The sequence below is a fragment of the Clarias gariepinus genome, chromosome 20 (genome assembly GCF_024256425.1).
Source record: "Clarias gariepinus isolate MV-2021 ecotype Netherlands chromosome 20, CGAR_prim_01v2, whole genome shotgun sequence".
In the NCBI taxonomy this organism is placed as follows: Eukaryota; Metazoa; Chordata; class Actinopteri; order Siluriformes; family Clariidae; genus Clarias; species Clarias gariepinus.
The window spans coordinates 14,218,686-14,233,121 of NC_071119.1; the positions used below are offsets into that span (position 1 = coordinate 14,218,686).

The 14,436-nt window shown below is 41.6% G+C and overlaps 1 protein-coding gene across 4 annotated transcripts in view; it reads right to left on the reverse strand.

Moving 5' to 3' along the window:
* The window catches only part of LOC128508598 (collagen alpha-1(XIX) chain-like), a 249,937-nt gene that overhangs the window by 22,104 nt on the left and 213,397 nt on the right, over positions 1 to 14,436 (reverse strand). Inside the window, exon 52 of one of the 4 annotated variants that reach the window (XM_053479993.1) lies at positions 6,734 to 6,899. The exons of the other annotated variants lie outside the window; for them this stretch is intronic. Coding sequence (XP_053335968.1) covers positions 6,734 to 6,899 — 166 coding nt within the window. The remainder of the gene's footprint in view (positions 1 to 6,733; positions 6,900 to 14,436) is intronic. 4 annotated transcript variants of the gene reach the window in all.

Genomic DNA, 14,436 nt, shown 5'->3' on the forward strand with positions numbered 1-14,436 from the left:
ATGCCCTTGGGGTCCCAAGGGCATGAGGCGGGGTACACCCTAAATGTGGCCTAAATCATTGCAGAGCAAACAGATACACACCCTCACACACTCATTTACATATTCCTGGAAATTTAGGAACATCATTTAGCCTAATCTGCATGTCTTCGGACTGTGGCAGGAAACCAGGGCCAGGGGTAGCTCAGTGGTTAAGGCATTGGACTACGGTTCGGAAGATCCCAGGTTCAAACCCCACAACCACCAAGTTGAGCAAGGCCCAACAGTGTGTAATGAGATAAAAATGTAGGTCGCTCTGGATAAGAGCGTCTGCCAAATGCCTAAATGTAAATCAGAGTACTCGGGGGAAACTCACCAAGCAGGGGGAGAACATACAAACTCTGTGACCAAGACAGTGAGTCTTTGTGATGTATCAAGAGTCACTGTATCGAGGGTAATGTCAGCAAACCACCAAAAGGATGAACCACATCCAACACGAGTAACTGTGGATGCAAGAGGACATTGTCTGAAAGGGATGTCAGTTTGCTATTTGCCCGATTTGTATCCAAAAAACATAAAACCACAGCTGCCCAACTCACTGCAAAATTAAATGTGCATCTTAACTCTCCTGTTTCCACCAAAACTGTTCGTCGGGAGCTCCACAGGGTCAATGTACATGGCCAGGCTGCTATAGCCAAACAGCAGTTTAAATGGTGCCAGCAGCAAAAATCTTGGGTTGTGGACAATGAAAAACATGTATTGTTCTCTGATTCACCCGAGTCCATCTTCACTATCTTTCGGCCATTTGGGAAAGTTACGGTGTGGAGAAGCCCCAAAGAAGCGTACCACCCAGACTGCTACATGCCCAAAGTGAAGCATGGGGGTGGATCAGTGCTGGTTTGGGCTGCAATATCATGGCATTCCCTACAGCCAATACTTGTGCTAGATGGGCGCATCACTGCAAAGGACTACTGAACCATTTTGCAGAAACTTCTTTCTTTCTTTCTTTCTCCATCCGGAGGATCCGGAATTTGGAGATTGTGCCAGCCCCTATATATAGATGCCAACCCTGCGAGGATCTGGAGGCATCCAGCGGACAGGAACTTCATGATGACCAGAGGCTTTATGATGGTTTGCTGAACTAGACTCCATGATAACTTAAACAACTTCTTATACTGAACTTCCAGCAGCCTAACACACAAGATGTCGTTATATACTTTCTGTTATCCGTTATCATTGACAATGATCCGTTATCATTGACAATGACCTCTAATAAGGCCAACACTGCCATTGCCATAGACTAAGGGTTGTATACATTTGCAAATGCTTTTATATGTTTTAAATCACATAACTGGTAGAAAAATATTGCGTCAATTAACCCATTTTATCAATTATAAATTAATATCAATGTTTTTAACGTGTTGGTGGGATACTTTGTAGTGTGCAATTTAACATAATTGCCTCTAGGAGTCGCCAACGGAAATAAAACAAACGCACACAAGAAATACACGTGCGCCAGACATAAAGTTGGCGTGGAAGAACGCACATTCTCACGTTAATTTCACTGTTAGTAAATCCGACCGTGAGCGTGAAAACTGGCTAACAGGGAGCCCGTAACTTGCCGTGAAAATGCCCCTCATTACCTGTAGGACGCAGTCGTGTTTCAGTCTAAAGTATTGGGTGTCTACTGAAACTCACTTTTAGGCGTCCATTGACAGCAAGCGACAGAGCTCAAAAATGTGTCAAGCCAATATGGGCTATTTGCTGAATAGAAACGCGACAGCACGCAGAATCCCTGGGCTTTGACTGCGCTTCCTCTATTCATGCATACTGTAGTAGTATACAAAAAAAAATGCTCGGTTTCTGTAAACACATTGTTGGGTTGTTTATGCTGGGTCAAAAATCTGTGTTATTTCTGGTCTTTCAATCACACTGTTGGGTTGCTTTTGCAATAAATAATAAAAGTGCTGCATGATTAAACTCAATGCAAAAAACAGAGAAAAAGAAACTTCTCCGTTTCCTCCCTTTTGTTCCGGTGTTTATGCAGTAAACCCATGGGTGAACACGATGATTTAAGAATTTAATAAAACACAAATATAAGTGGCATTTTAATTCAAATCCAACATTAAGGGTTAGTGTTTGTTGCAGACATTTACACTATTTTTGGGGATGAGCTTGGCTTTTACAGGCTACTTTACACTGATCAGCAGTCGACGCCGTAACCAGCAGATCAAAGAAGCAGTTATCGGCTATGACATGTAGCCTTCTGAATTTGGAGGCCAGTGTTGGTTGGTTGGTTGGAAGCATGTTTGAAAGAGAAGATAACCTCACACACACACACACACACACAAACTCTCCGTGCATACATACCTACAGTACAGTATGAGACACATGCGGACACACACAAACTCTCCATGCACTCTCCATATGTAAATAAAAAGAAAAGTATTAAATCCAACTATTAAGACTGATTCAATTGCTATCATTAGCCATTTTTATTTATTTATTTATTTTTATCTATTTTAGGCAGAGACTTTATCTATTTTCCGCTTTGTCTTCTTAATTCATCTAAAACCCTAGTATTTGCCAACACAGTTGATAAATTCACACCTATCGTAAATGAAAGGTGAGAAGAGATTCTGCAGCGATGCTTGCTCTAAAGGACTATACTCAACGAGAATATAGAGAATAAGAATCATATCTCCCTCTCTCTGTCTGTAGTACCAGCCTGCTTCAAAACGGCCACCATTGTCCCTGTACCCAAATCCTACACCATCACATCGCTGAACGACTGGCGACCAGTAGCCCTGACCCCCATCGTAAGCAAATGCTTTGAGAGGCTGGTCAAAAACTACATCTGCTCTGCTCTGCCAAACTCACTGGACCTGCTACAATTTGCATACCGCCACAACAGGTCTACTGATGACATCATAGCCCTGACTCTACATACTGCCCTCACCCACCTGGAGAAGAAAGACACGTATGTGAGAATGCTGCTTGTAGATTATAGCTCTGCATTCAACACCATTGTTCCCTCGAAGCTGGACAGGAAACTACATGATCTAGGATTGAGCAGCTCTCTCTGCAGCTGAATCCTCAACTTCCTGTCTGACAGACGCCAGATGGTCAGACTGGGCAGTATCACCTCATCCTCCGTCATAATGAACACTGGTGCGCCACAGGGGTGTGTACTGAGCCCTCTACTGTACTCACTTCACACATACGACTACACGGCCACTAGCAGCTCCAACATTGTTGTGAAGTTTGCGGACGACACAACAGTGGTGGGTCTTATCACCAACGGTGATGAGACAGCATACAGGGAGGAGGTCAGAGTCCTAACACATTGGTGCCAGGAGAACCATCTCTTTCTCCTTTGTCTTTGTCTTTCGGCTGTTCCCTTTCAGGGGTCGCCACAGCGAATCATTTGCCTCCATCTAACCCTATCCTCTGCATCCTCTTCTCTCACACCAACTAACTTTATGTCCCCACTCACTGCATCCATAAATCTCCTCTTTGGTCTTCCTCTAGACCTCCTGCCTGGCAGCTCCAACCTCAACATCCTTCTACCAATATATTTACAATCTCTCCTCTGAACATGTCCAAACCACCTCAATCTGGCCTCTCTGACTTTATCTCCAAAGCATCTAACGTGGGTTGTCCCTCTGATAAACTCATTCTTGATCCTATCCATCTTTGTCACTCCCAAGGAGAACCTCAACATCTTCAGCTCTGCTACCTCCAACTCTGCCTCCTGTCTTTTCTTCAGTGCCACTGTCTCTAAGCCGTAGAGCATTGCTGGTCTCACCACTGTCCTGTACACCTTTCCTTTCATTCTCGCTGATACTCTTTTATCGCACAACACACCTGACACTTTTCTCCACCCATTCCAACCTGCCTGTACCTGCCTCTTCACCTCCTTTGAACACTCTCCATTGCTCTGGACCGTTGACCCTAAGTACTTAAAATCCTGAACCTTTTTTACCTCTGCTCCCTGTAGCCACACCGATCCTCCTGGGTCCCTCTCATTTACACACATGTATTCTGTCTTGCTGCGGCTAACCTTCATTCCTCTGCTTTCCAGAGCATACCTCCACCTCTCCAAATTTTCCTCCACCTGTTCCCTGCTCTCGCTACAGAGCACAATGTCATCTGCAAACATCATAGTCCATGGGGACTCCTGTCTTACCTCATCTGTCATCCTGTCCATCACCAGAGCAAACAAAAAGGGGCTTAGAGCCAATCCTTGATGCAGACCCCCCTCCACCTTGAACTCTTCTGTCACACCTACAGCACATCTTACCACTGTCCTACAGCTCTCATACATGTCCTGCACTACTCTAACATACTTCTATGCCACTCCAGACCTCCTTATACAATACCACAGCTCCTCTCTTGGCACCCTGTCATATGCTTTCTCTAAATCTAAAAAGACACAATGCAACTCCCTGTTACCTTCTCTGTACTTCTCCACCAGCATCCTCAAAGCAAATACTGCATCTGATGTACTCTTTCTAGGCATAAAACCATATTGCTGCTCACAAATGCTCACCTCTGCCCTTAACCTAGCTTCCACTACTCTTTCCCACAGCTTCATTGTCTGGCTTATTAGCTTTATACCTCTATAATTGCCACAGCTTTGCACATCTCCCTTGTTCTTAAAAATTGGCACCAATACACTTCTCCTCCATTCCTCTGGAATCCTCTCACTCTCCAAGATCTTGTTAAACAAACTTGTCAAACTTTACTGCCACCTCTCCTAAGCACTTCCATACCTTCACAGGTACTGTATGTCATCAGGACCAACAGCCTTTCCACTCTTCATCCTCTTCAATGCCCTTCTCACCTCACTTCTACTAATATTTGCTACTTCCTGTTCCACAACAATCACCTCTTCTACTCTTTGTTCTCTTTTGTTTTCCTCATTCATCAACTCCTTAAAGTACTCCTTTCATCTTCCCATCACCCTCCTGGCATCTGTCAGTACATTTCCATCTCTATCTTTAATCACTCTAACCTGCTGCACATCCTTCCCATCTCTATCTCTCTGCCTTGCCAACCTGTACAGATCCACCTCTCCCTCCTTACTGTCTAGCCTAGCATACAAGTCCTCATATGCTCTTTGTTTTCCTTTGCCACCTCTACCTTCACCTTACTCTGCATCTCCCTGTACTCCTGTCTACTCTCTTCAGTCCTCTCAGTGTCCCACTTCTTCTTAGCTAGCCTCTTTCCATGTATACACTCCTGGACTTCCTCATTCCACCACCAAGTCTCCTTGTCCACTTTCCCCTTACCTGATGATAAACCAAGTACCCTCCTACCTGTCTCCCTGATCACATTGGCTGTAGTTGTCCAGTCAACTGAAAGCCCCTCCTGACCACCCATAGCCTGTCTCAACTCCTCCCTAAAGACTTCACAACATTCTTCCTTTCTCAGCTTCCACCACTTTGTCCTCTGCTCTGCCTTTGTCCTCTTCGCCTTCCTCACCACCAGGGTTATTTTACACACCACCATTCTGTGTTGTCTGGCTACACTCTCCCCTACCAACACTTTGCAGTCACTGATCTCTTTCAGATTACAACGTCGTCACAAGATGTAGTCGACCTGAGTGCATCTGCCTCCACTCTTATATGTCACCCTATGTTCCTGCCTCTTCTGGAAGAAAGTATTTACTACTGCCATTTCCATCCTCTTTGCAAAGTCCACCACCATCTGTCCTTCTACATTCCTGTCCTGAAGACCAAACCTGCCCATCACATTTTCATCACCTCTGTTGCCTTCCCCAACATGTCCATTGAAGTCTGCACCAATCACCACTCTTTCACCTCTGGGGATGCTCTGCATCACTTCATCTAACTCACTCCAGAATTTCTTCTTCTATTTTAACTCACATCCTACCTGTGGGGCATAACCACTAACAACATTAAACATTATCCCTTCAATTTCCAGCTTCAGACTACCCTATCTGATACTCTCTTCACCTCTAGAACATTCCTTACAAACTCCTCTTTCAGAATAACTCCTACTCCATTTCTTTTCCTATCCACACCATGGTAAAACAATTTGAACCCTGATCCTAAGCTTCTAGCCTTGCTACCTTTCCACCTGGTCTCCTGGACACAGTATATCCACCTTCCTTCTCTGCATCATATCAACTAACTCTCTTCCCTTCCCTGTCATGGTCCCAACATTCAAAGTCCCTACTATCACTTGTAAACTCTTGCCTTTCCTCTTCTCTCTCTGCTTTCGAACACGCCTTCCTCCTCTCCTTCTTCGACCAACAGTAGCAATTTCCACCAGCACCCTGTAGGCCAACAACACCAGTGGCGGTTGTTGTTAACCCGGGCCACGACCGATCCGGTATGGGAATTATATTCGTGATTTGCATCATTGATTTGGCAAAAGTTTTACGTCGGATGCCCTTCCTGACACAACCCTCTGCATTTATCCAGACTTGGGACTGGCACAAGAAGACACTGGATTGCACCCCCTGTGGTTGCATTAGAACCATCTCTTCCTCAACATCGGAAAGACAGAGGAGCTTGGCCTTCTGGAGGTAAAGAGGTGTACACTCTCCCATCATCATCAACGGCGCTGCTGTGGAGAGAGTAAGCAGCTTCCGTTTCCTGGGTGTTCATATTGCAGAGGATCTCACATGGTCAGCTCATACTGACAAAACAGTGAAGAAGGCGCAACAGCGACTCTTCTTTCTCAGGAGACTGAAGAGATTTGGCATGAGCCCCTGCATCCTCAGTACCTTTTACCGCTGTGCCATCAAGAGCATCCTCACTGGATCCATTACAACCTGGTACGGCAACAGCACCACCTACAACCGCAAAGCTCTGCAGAGAGTGGTGCGGTGTGCCGAGAGGATAATTGGAGGTGAGCATCCCTCCCTCCAGGACATCTACAGGAAGCGGGGCCTAAGAAAAGCGAGGATAATCAAAGACTCCAGTCACCCCAGTTATACACAATTCATCGTTGTATGTGGTCCGGCTTTTACATAAAGTCCTTTTATGCGCCAACTGGCGGATATTCAGTGAAGCACAACACATTTATTTAAATTCCCGAATGTTGCTTGCGGCAGGTCGCGACATGCTGCGCGCCAAATTGCGGCATCTCGCGGAAAAAAACACGCATTCTTAATGGCCAGGTCTGTATATAAATAAAATTGAACTGAATTGAATTGAATTTAATGTGCACCCCAATGGTTCAAACATTGTATCCTGAAGGCGGTGCCGTGTATCAGGATAATAATGTGCCAATACACACAGGAAGACTGGTGACAAAGTGGTTTGATGAACATGAAAGTGAAGTTGAACATTTCCCATTGCCTGCACAGTCACCAGATTTAAATATTATTGAGCCACTATAGGGCGTTTTGGAAGAGCGAGTCAAGAAATGTTTTTTTTCCACCAGCATCACATACAGTAGTGCTGTATCCAAGCACATTAATGGAAGGTTAAATGAAAGAAAAAAAGGTGGTAGAAAAAGGTGCTCAAGTAATAGGGATAACCACAGCCATAAAAGGAATGTGAAACAAAGCCCATTTAAGAATTTGGGGGAGATTCAACAGGAGTGGACAACAGCTGGAGTTAGTGCTTCAAAAGCCACCACACACAAACGTACCCAGGACATGGGCTACAACTGTCAGGTTCCTTGTGTCAAGCCTCTCTTGAGCTAGAGACAATGTAAGAGGTGTCTTACCTGGGCTAGGGAAAAAAAAAAGGATTGGACTGTTGCTCAGTGGGCCAAAGTGCACTTTTCAGATAAAAGTAAATTTTGCATCTTATATGGAAATCAAGGTCCCATGTCATCTGTTCCCCACTTGGTCCACTGTGTTTTATCAGGTCCAAGGTCAGCGCAGCTGTCTACCAGGAAGGTTTATGGAGATGCTGATTTAATTTTCCAGCAGGAATTGGCACCTGCTCAAACTGCCAAAAGTACTAATAACTGGTGTGAGAACCATGGTATCCCTGTGCTTGATTGGCCAGCAAACTCACCCAACCTAAATCCCATAGAGAAACTATGGGTACCAGGAAGATTCGAGACAACAGACCTAACAACGCAGAAAAGCTGAAGGCCGTTTTTTTGCGCAAAGCAACCTGGGTTTCCATAACACCTCAGCAGTGCTTCAGACTAATCGCCTCCATGCCACACTGCATGTTCAACACAGTCCAACATTTGGGTGTTAAATTTTTTTTTTTTTTTATCTTAAGCAATATTTAAATTTTCTGAAATACTGAAATTTGGGTTTACATAATCATTAAAAAAAAAAAATATATATATATATATATATATATATATATACACACACACACACACAGTATACAGATGTGGTCATTAAGACTGCGCGTGTTTTCCCGCGGGATGCCTCAATTTAGCGCGCGGGGCGCCGCAACTTGCCGTAAGCAACATTCGGGAATTTAAATAAATGTGTTGTGCTTCACTGAATATCCGCCAGATGGCGCATGGAAGGACTTTATTTAAACGCCGGACCAAGTACTGTACAACGAAGAATTGTGTATAATTACTTAGTCTAAAACAATATTGTTCCCAATGCTGAAGCAAACATGAATTTTATTTTGCTTTACAACAGATCTTTCATGATAAATGTGTGTATATGTGCTTCATATTATTTTCATAATGATGAAATGAGATGCCCAAATTCGTGCTTTAAAATTCTTAATAAGTTTCTTATATATTTTTTGTGAAAGACATGGCAATGTCTCGGTTTACATGGTGTTGAAATTAATTTTTTAATTTCCTGATAGTAGGCTATCTGATAGTCTTAACTATGCGAATGTCCTGATTCGTAAATATGCCAACATATCTTATTTAAAACGTAAAAAATGTGTCGACATCATCAGAAGACATGAATGAACTATATATATTATATTATTAAGTAAATATTATCTTATGACCACAAACTTTTTCGGGCTTTTTATAATTATCATCATATTTGCTGTTTGTGTCCAGCATTTAATAATTATTTCATACATTATTTAACCACGGCTGGAAATAATAGCTGGAATGTGATGTGATTGTGAATTCATGACTAAAATAAAGCAGTTTATCTTTTGTAAAGTACTTTCACTTTACAAAAGGCAGCGTTTTTATCAAAAGGTTGATAAACGTTTGTTGTAGTATATACACCGCGACAGCGCGCGCAGTTACTCACTTCTCACCTTTCATGTAGGTCTGCTCGGACTAATTCGTTTTAAACCCCTCAAAACTGCGTGTATATACAGCTCAAAACCTCCATCAGTTATTAAAGCATCTATTTAAAAAAAATGCCCCAGTTATTTCGGAGCTTCAGGAAATCTCCCGGCGCTCTGCGCATAACACAGGGCCAACTCATGTCGAAAAGAATTTATAAACGGTTTCTAAACGTGGGCTATTGTTTTTTTTTTTACTTATAATATTTGTTAATTTAATTTAAATTAGGTTTGGGCTCAGGACTTTGATTCGGCATCGTGATTCTCCTCTTTAATTTACTCCATAGTTTTAATCAGCGCTTAGTCACATGCATAAAGTTTTCCAGAGCGACCGGCAGAAGTAGACTAATGATTATGAACGCGTCGGGAAAACAGCAAGCAGACTGACTCTGACCATTTAAAAAAAACATTTGCGTTCATTTTCTGACGCGCTCAAGTTCACCAAAAACAATACAGAGCAGCGGACCTTATTTGCTTTCAAACATTTATAAAATCACGTTTTTTCGTTATTGTGAGTGCGCTTAAATAAAAGTTGAGTCTTATAAAGGCATGTAGTCTTATATAGTTTTATTATATAGTTTTTGCACATTAATCAGAGTCCTCATCTGTTACATTTTTGAGGACAATAGTTTTTTTTCAGCCTGTCACTGCGTGCGCCCAAATCAATATCGCTTCTCGCTCACTAGTTAGGCGGCCTCTCCTTCAGATATGCGAAGAAGCGGGGCTGCAGAATTAGGCACGAATAGTGAAGAAGAGCTCTCCTTGCTAATGATCCCGGGTTCATCCGCGCTATAAAATACTCTGGGTTTGTTGGTTTACAGTGAATTTTACTACGCGGTGTGAGTGAGACGCGCGCACACAACGCGGAAGTGCGGCATGCAAACGGGGCAATTGGAACGCGCCCCAGAGACTTCAAAGAATAGCAAGCGCGAGCGGACGGAGGCAGGAGCTGCTGTCCGCGGATGGCCGTCGTACTCGTATTTTATAGCGCAGGGTGCAAACCCGGGAATATTGGCATGGATGAGCCATGTCCAGCTCTGTACCAGCATGTCATGTGGGCATTATAAGACTAAAAAGTGGCAGCTGGCACGCCTAAAAATAGACGCAGGTTAATTTTTTTATAGTCTAAATGAAAATCCTCCTCTTTAGTGCCTCCTATTCCTATTAATCCTATTGTTCTTTTAGTGTCACTGCGTGTGCTTACAATGCCAGACAACATTCAAATGCAAATTATTCACTCTTCCCAAGTGTGAATCAGCTGTTCTCACCTATACATATTAACCTATACGTTCTCACCTAAAGTGTTTAGGTAAAATTCCACCTATACAAGTGTGACAAATATGCAAAGAAAAAAAATAGGAAGGGGCAAATACTTTTTCATGGCACTTCACGTGTAGTCAGATTGTTCCACTGGGCTGAAACTGTAGCAGGTGGAGTTATAGCACTTTTCAAATCACACTTACTATACACTGATATGAATAACTTTGAATGATGAATGCTACGTTAATATGATCTCGGGCTTGCTCCACATTATAAAAGCAAACCCCCTGTCTGAAGTCTGCTCGGTCTTGTTAATTTGTTTTAAAAACCCCAATTCTGTGAATTCCCCCAGCAGCGAAACCGGTTTGGTGACTTCACACCTGTCGTAAAGGTGAGATGGGGGATTACAGTAACTGTGGGTGCGCTTCACCTCGGAGCGTGCTGTCGCGTTGTATTCAATGAATAGACTAAAACTAAATCATGTTTGCTTCAGCATTGAAAACAACATTGTAATAGATTAACTTTATTAAAGATTATACACTTTTGTATTCTTTGTCCACACACGTGGGCAATTTTTAGATATTGATCCTTTCTTGATGCAGCAAATTTTCTGAGCAAATTAATAATAATTTCCATGAATGAAAAGGAGGAAGAAGAAAAGGTTACGCGAAAATAAGAAAAAGCTTTAGAGGTAAATGCTGTGAAATGCTTCAAATGAACAGATTCTGCCTATAACAGGTCAGGGACAATGAGGCTGATCCAGCAGCGCACCACATCCCACATCATAATACATGCTGATGATGACCAACACGTCTCCCCTGATCTACCAGAGCCAAGTAAAAAGAATGGCAATCAAACAGAATAAAATTAGTAGCAGCATTAACTTGTGCTAGTTATTATGATGGTGGTCAATATTATTCGAAATAATGTTTCTCAGCATTATTTCGTGTTAATATTGACTACCATAATAATTAAAGAATAAAATAAAAAATATTGTCTTTATAGATTTATATGTTGTTTGTCTTGATGTTCTTTTTTTTTGTTTGTTTCTTTGACCCAATATATGTTCAGTGATACTTCAAATAACATGTTTAAATAGCATTGATTTCTGTATTGTGTTATATTTTTATACTAGTAACTGGTGTTAAAAATGTATCTCTACATTAATGAGCCAATGTATTATGGTGTGGGCTGCTGTGGGCCAGGAAGTCCAGGGCCACTTTTTGGTCCCAGTCCGCCCCTGTAATAACGAATGGAGAAAGCGCAGTCGAAGCCCGGGGATTCTGTGTTCCGCGGGGGCCAGTCGTGAATAGCTGACACTCAGTGACAGCCAATGAAATTGAAGCATTTTTGCCGCTTTCCACGTGGTGTGGCGTTGCTTAAATAATATCCGTATAATATCTGTATATCCTATAAAATCGTCCAGACCCTGGTTCGAATCCCGCTCTGGGTGAAAATGTAATAAATGTGAATCCTTTGTTTTACACTTTTTGCATATGATAATCATTAAATTACAGCAACTGTGAGGTGAGTGCTAATATGTTTCATAGCTTAAGCAAAAAAAAATTCTCAATTGCAAACATGCATTTAGTACTGAAGCATAAGTTGATAATGTAATGGCTATATCTATGGCATTTTAGCGAATAGCACCGGCATTTTGAGCACTGGCTGGGAATCGAACCCGGGTCTCCCGCATGGCGGGCGAATCACCTACCACTGAGCCACCAGTACCCGTCTGCGTTTAAAGCGCATAAATACTGTTATAGGCATCTTTGTAGTCCTTTTGCACACGCGCGGGTGCGTTACAATAATAATAATAATAAATTCGGAGAACTACTAATAATAATAATTCTGAATGAAAATGATGAATAAATACATAATAGTTTGAGCTTGACACGTTTATGAGCTCTGTCGCTTGCCGTCAATGGGCGCCCAAGAGACATAACATTTTTCGGCTTCAGTAGACACACAATACTTTAGACTGAAACACGACTGCCCCCTACAGGTATTGAAGGGCATTTTCACAGCTTGCCGCGCGCACTCGCGGCAAGTCGTGGGATCCCTTTTCCGAAAACGTGCGTTTTTAAAGGCCAGATCTGTATATATATAATGAGAACATATATAATTAAATTATATTACAATATAAATTAGGTCAAAAGTTATTTCCAACTTCCTATACTGTATATTTCTTCCAGATTCTGACAAAAAAATTACTTTTTTCACAGTATTACATTTTTTTTTTAAATGTAATATTTAAGAAAAAAAAAACTCATGTTCTAAATGTATAACATGTAAGATGAAATATTTCAAGCCTTTCTTATGTACTTAAATTTTTGATGATTACCGCTTATAGCGCATCAAACATCCAAAATATTTTTATATTACCTTAAACAATCGAAATAAAAAAAATTCTGAAAAATTACGTTCATCTATGCACACATTACTTGAAGGCGATCAGCCAGTGGCACTGCTGAGGTGTTATTATGGACCAGGGCCCGGTTTCCCGATAACACACACTCTTAGCGAGCTAAAAAGACTCTTAAGATACATCTTACGTAAGTTAAAATAGGCTAATTAAAAGTCACTTTATTAGTTCTGATATCAAATAAAATAAAATTCTTAAAACAGACCTACAGTATATTCCATCATTAATACGACTTTGATAACGTGCCATAATGTGGTTGCATACACCACTGATTTATAAAGACTGCTGCACAGTGGCGGCGACTAGCATCTTGAGTTGAAACAATGCTAAGAGTAAGTTAAGATTGGTCCAGACCAACCTTACGAACATTTCAGAAATCACACCATACCATTAAGAGAGAGGTTAAGGTACAACTTAAGAACTACTTGGCAAAAAGAAGCTTTAGGGAAACCGGGCGCAGGTTAATTGCTTTCAGCTGGTCTCTAATGTAGGTTTGGGTGTTTTGCATATTCTTCATGACAATACCCCATAGATCCTTTGTGCGGTTCAGGACATGCCAGTTGACTGACTAATCAAGCATAATAATGTTATGGTCAACAAATCAGTTTGTGGAAAAGGAAATCAGCATCTCTGTAACACTTCAATTCTATGCCTCTCCACTCTTCCCCTTCTGGGAACTTGATTTCCAAATAAAATGCAACATTTACTTTTACCTTAAATGAGGACTTAGACCACTGAGCAATAGCTAGTTGTTTTTCTCTGATTCAGTGGCTTGATACTAGGCATGCAACAGATGTTACCTATTTCCTAAAGTGTGTGGTGGCTCCTGATCCACTACTGTAAATCCAGCCTTACTCCACTTGTTGAGAACCTCTCTCCAGTGTTTTAATCAGCTTTGCTTGACTGTTTTTTAAAGCCCTGGTAATCCCCCCCCCCTTTTTTTTCCTACCACACTTCTCTTCCAGTCAACTTTCCATGAATATGCTTTAATACAGCAACTTTTGCAGTTTAAACAGAATAAGTATTCCAATATTTTAAGAAACTAGATTTTTTTATTCTGATCCTCCTGTATTTGTTTCTGTTTTTGTGTTTTTGACATGAGTTCTGACTTTTGGTTCTAAAACCATTTCCTATCACCACTTCACCACAGCCATGTTGTCACAGTGTTCACCCGAACCTTGTATAGCTTGATTAGTTTGTCTATTAAAGTCAGTGTTTCAGTTAGGTCTTGTTCTGCAGGTGTTTTGTTCAATTTGCTGTTTGGTTTACTTTTGTTTCTCTAGCTCCATCTCTGTTAATCTTACCTTGTTGTCTGTTGCTACAATTGTTGTTAGCATTAGCCTTAGACAGAGACTAGTCATACTGTAGTTTTCAGATTTGTATCTTATGTTTTCACTGCACTTCAATAAACATTCATTTGCACTTGCATCTTGCCTCTGTTCCATATGTGATATATACATATATATGGCATGCAGAATTTGGACTGTGTACTGATGTGAAAAAAAAATAAATAAATAAATAAATAGATATTTCCCATCTTAGTACAAATGTCCATAT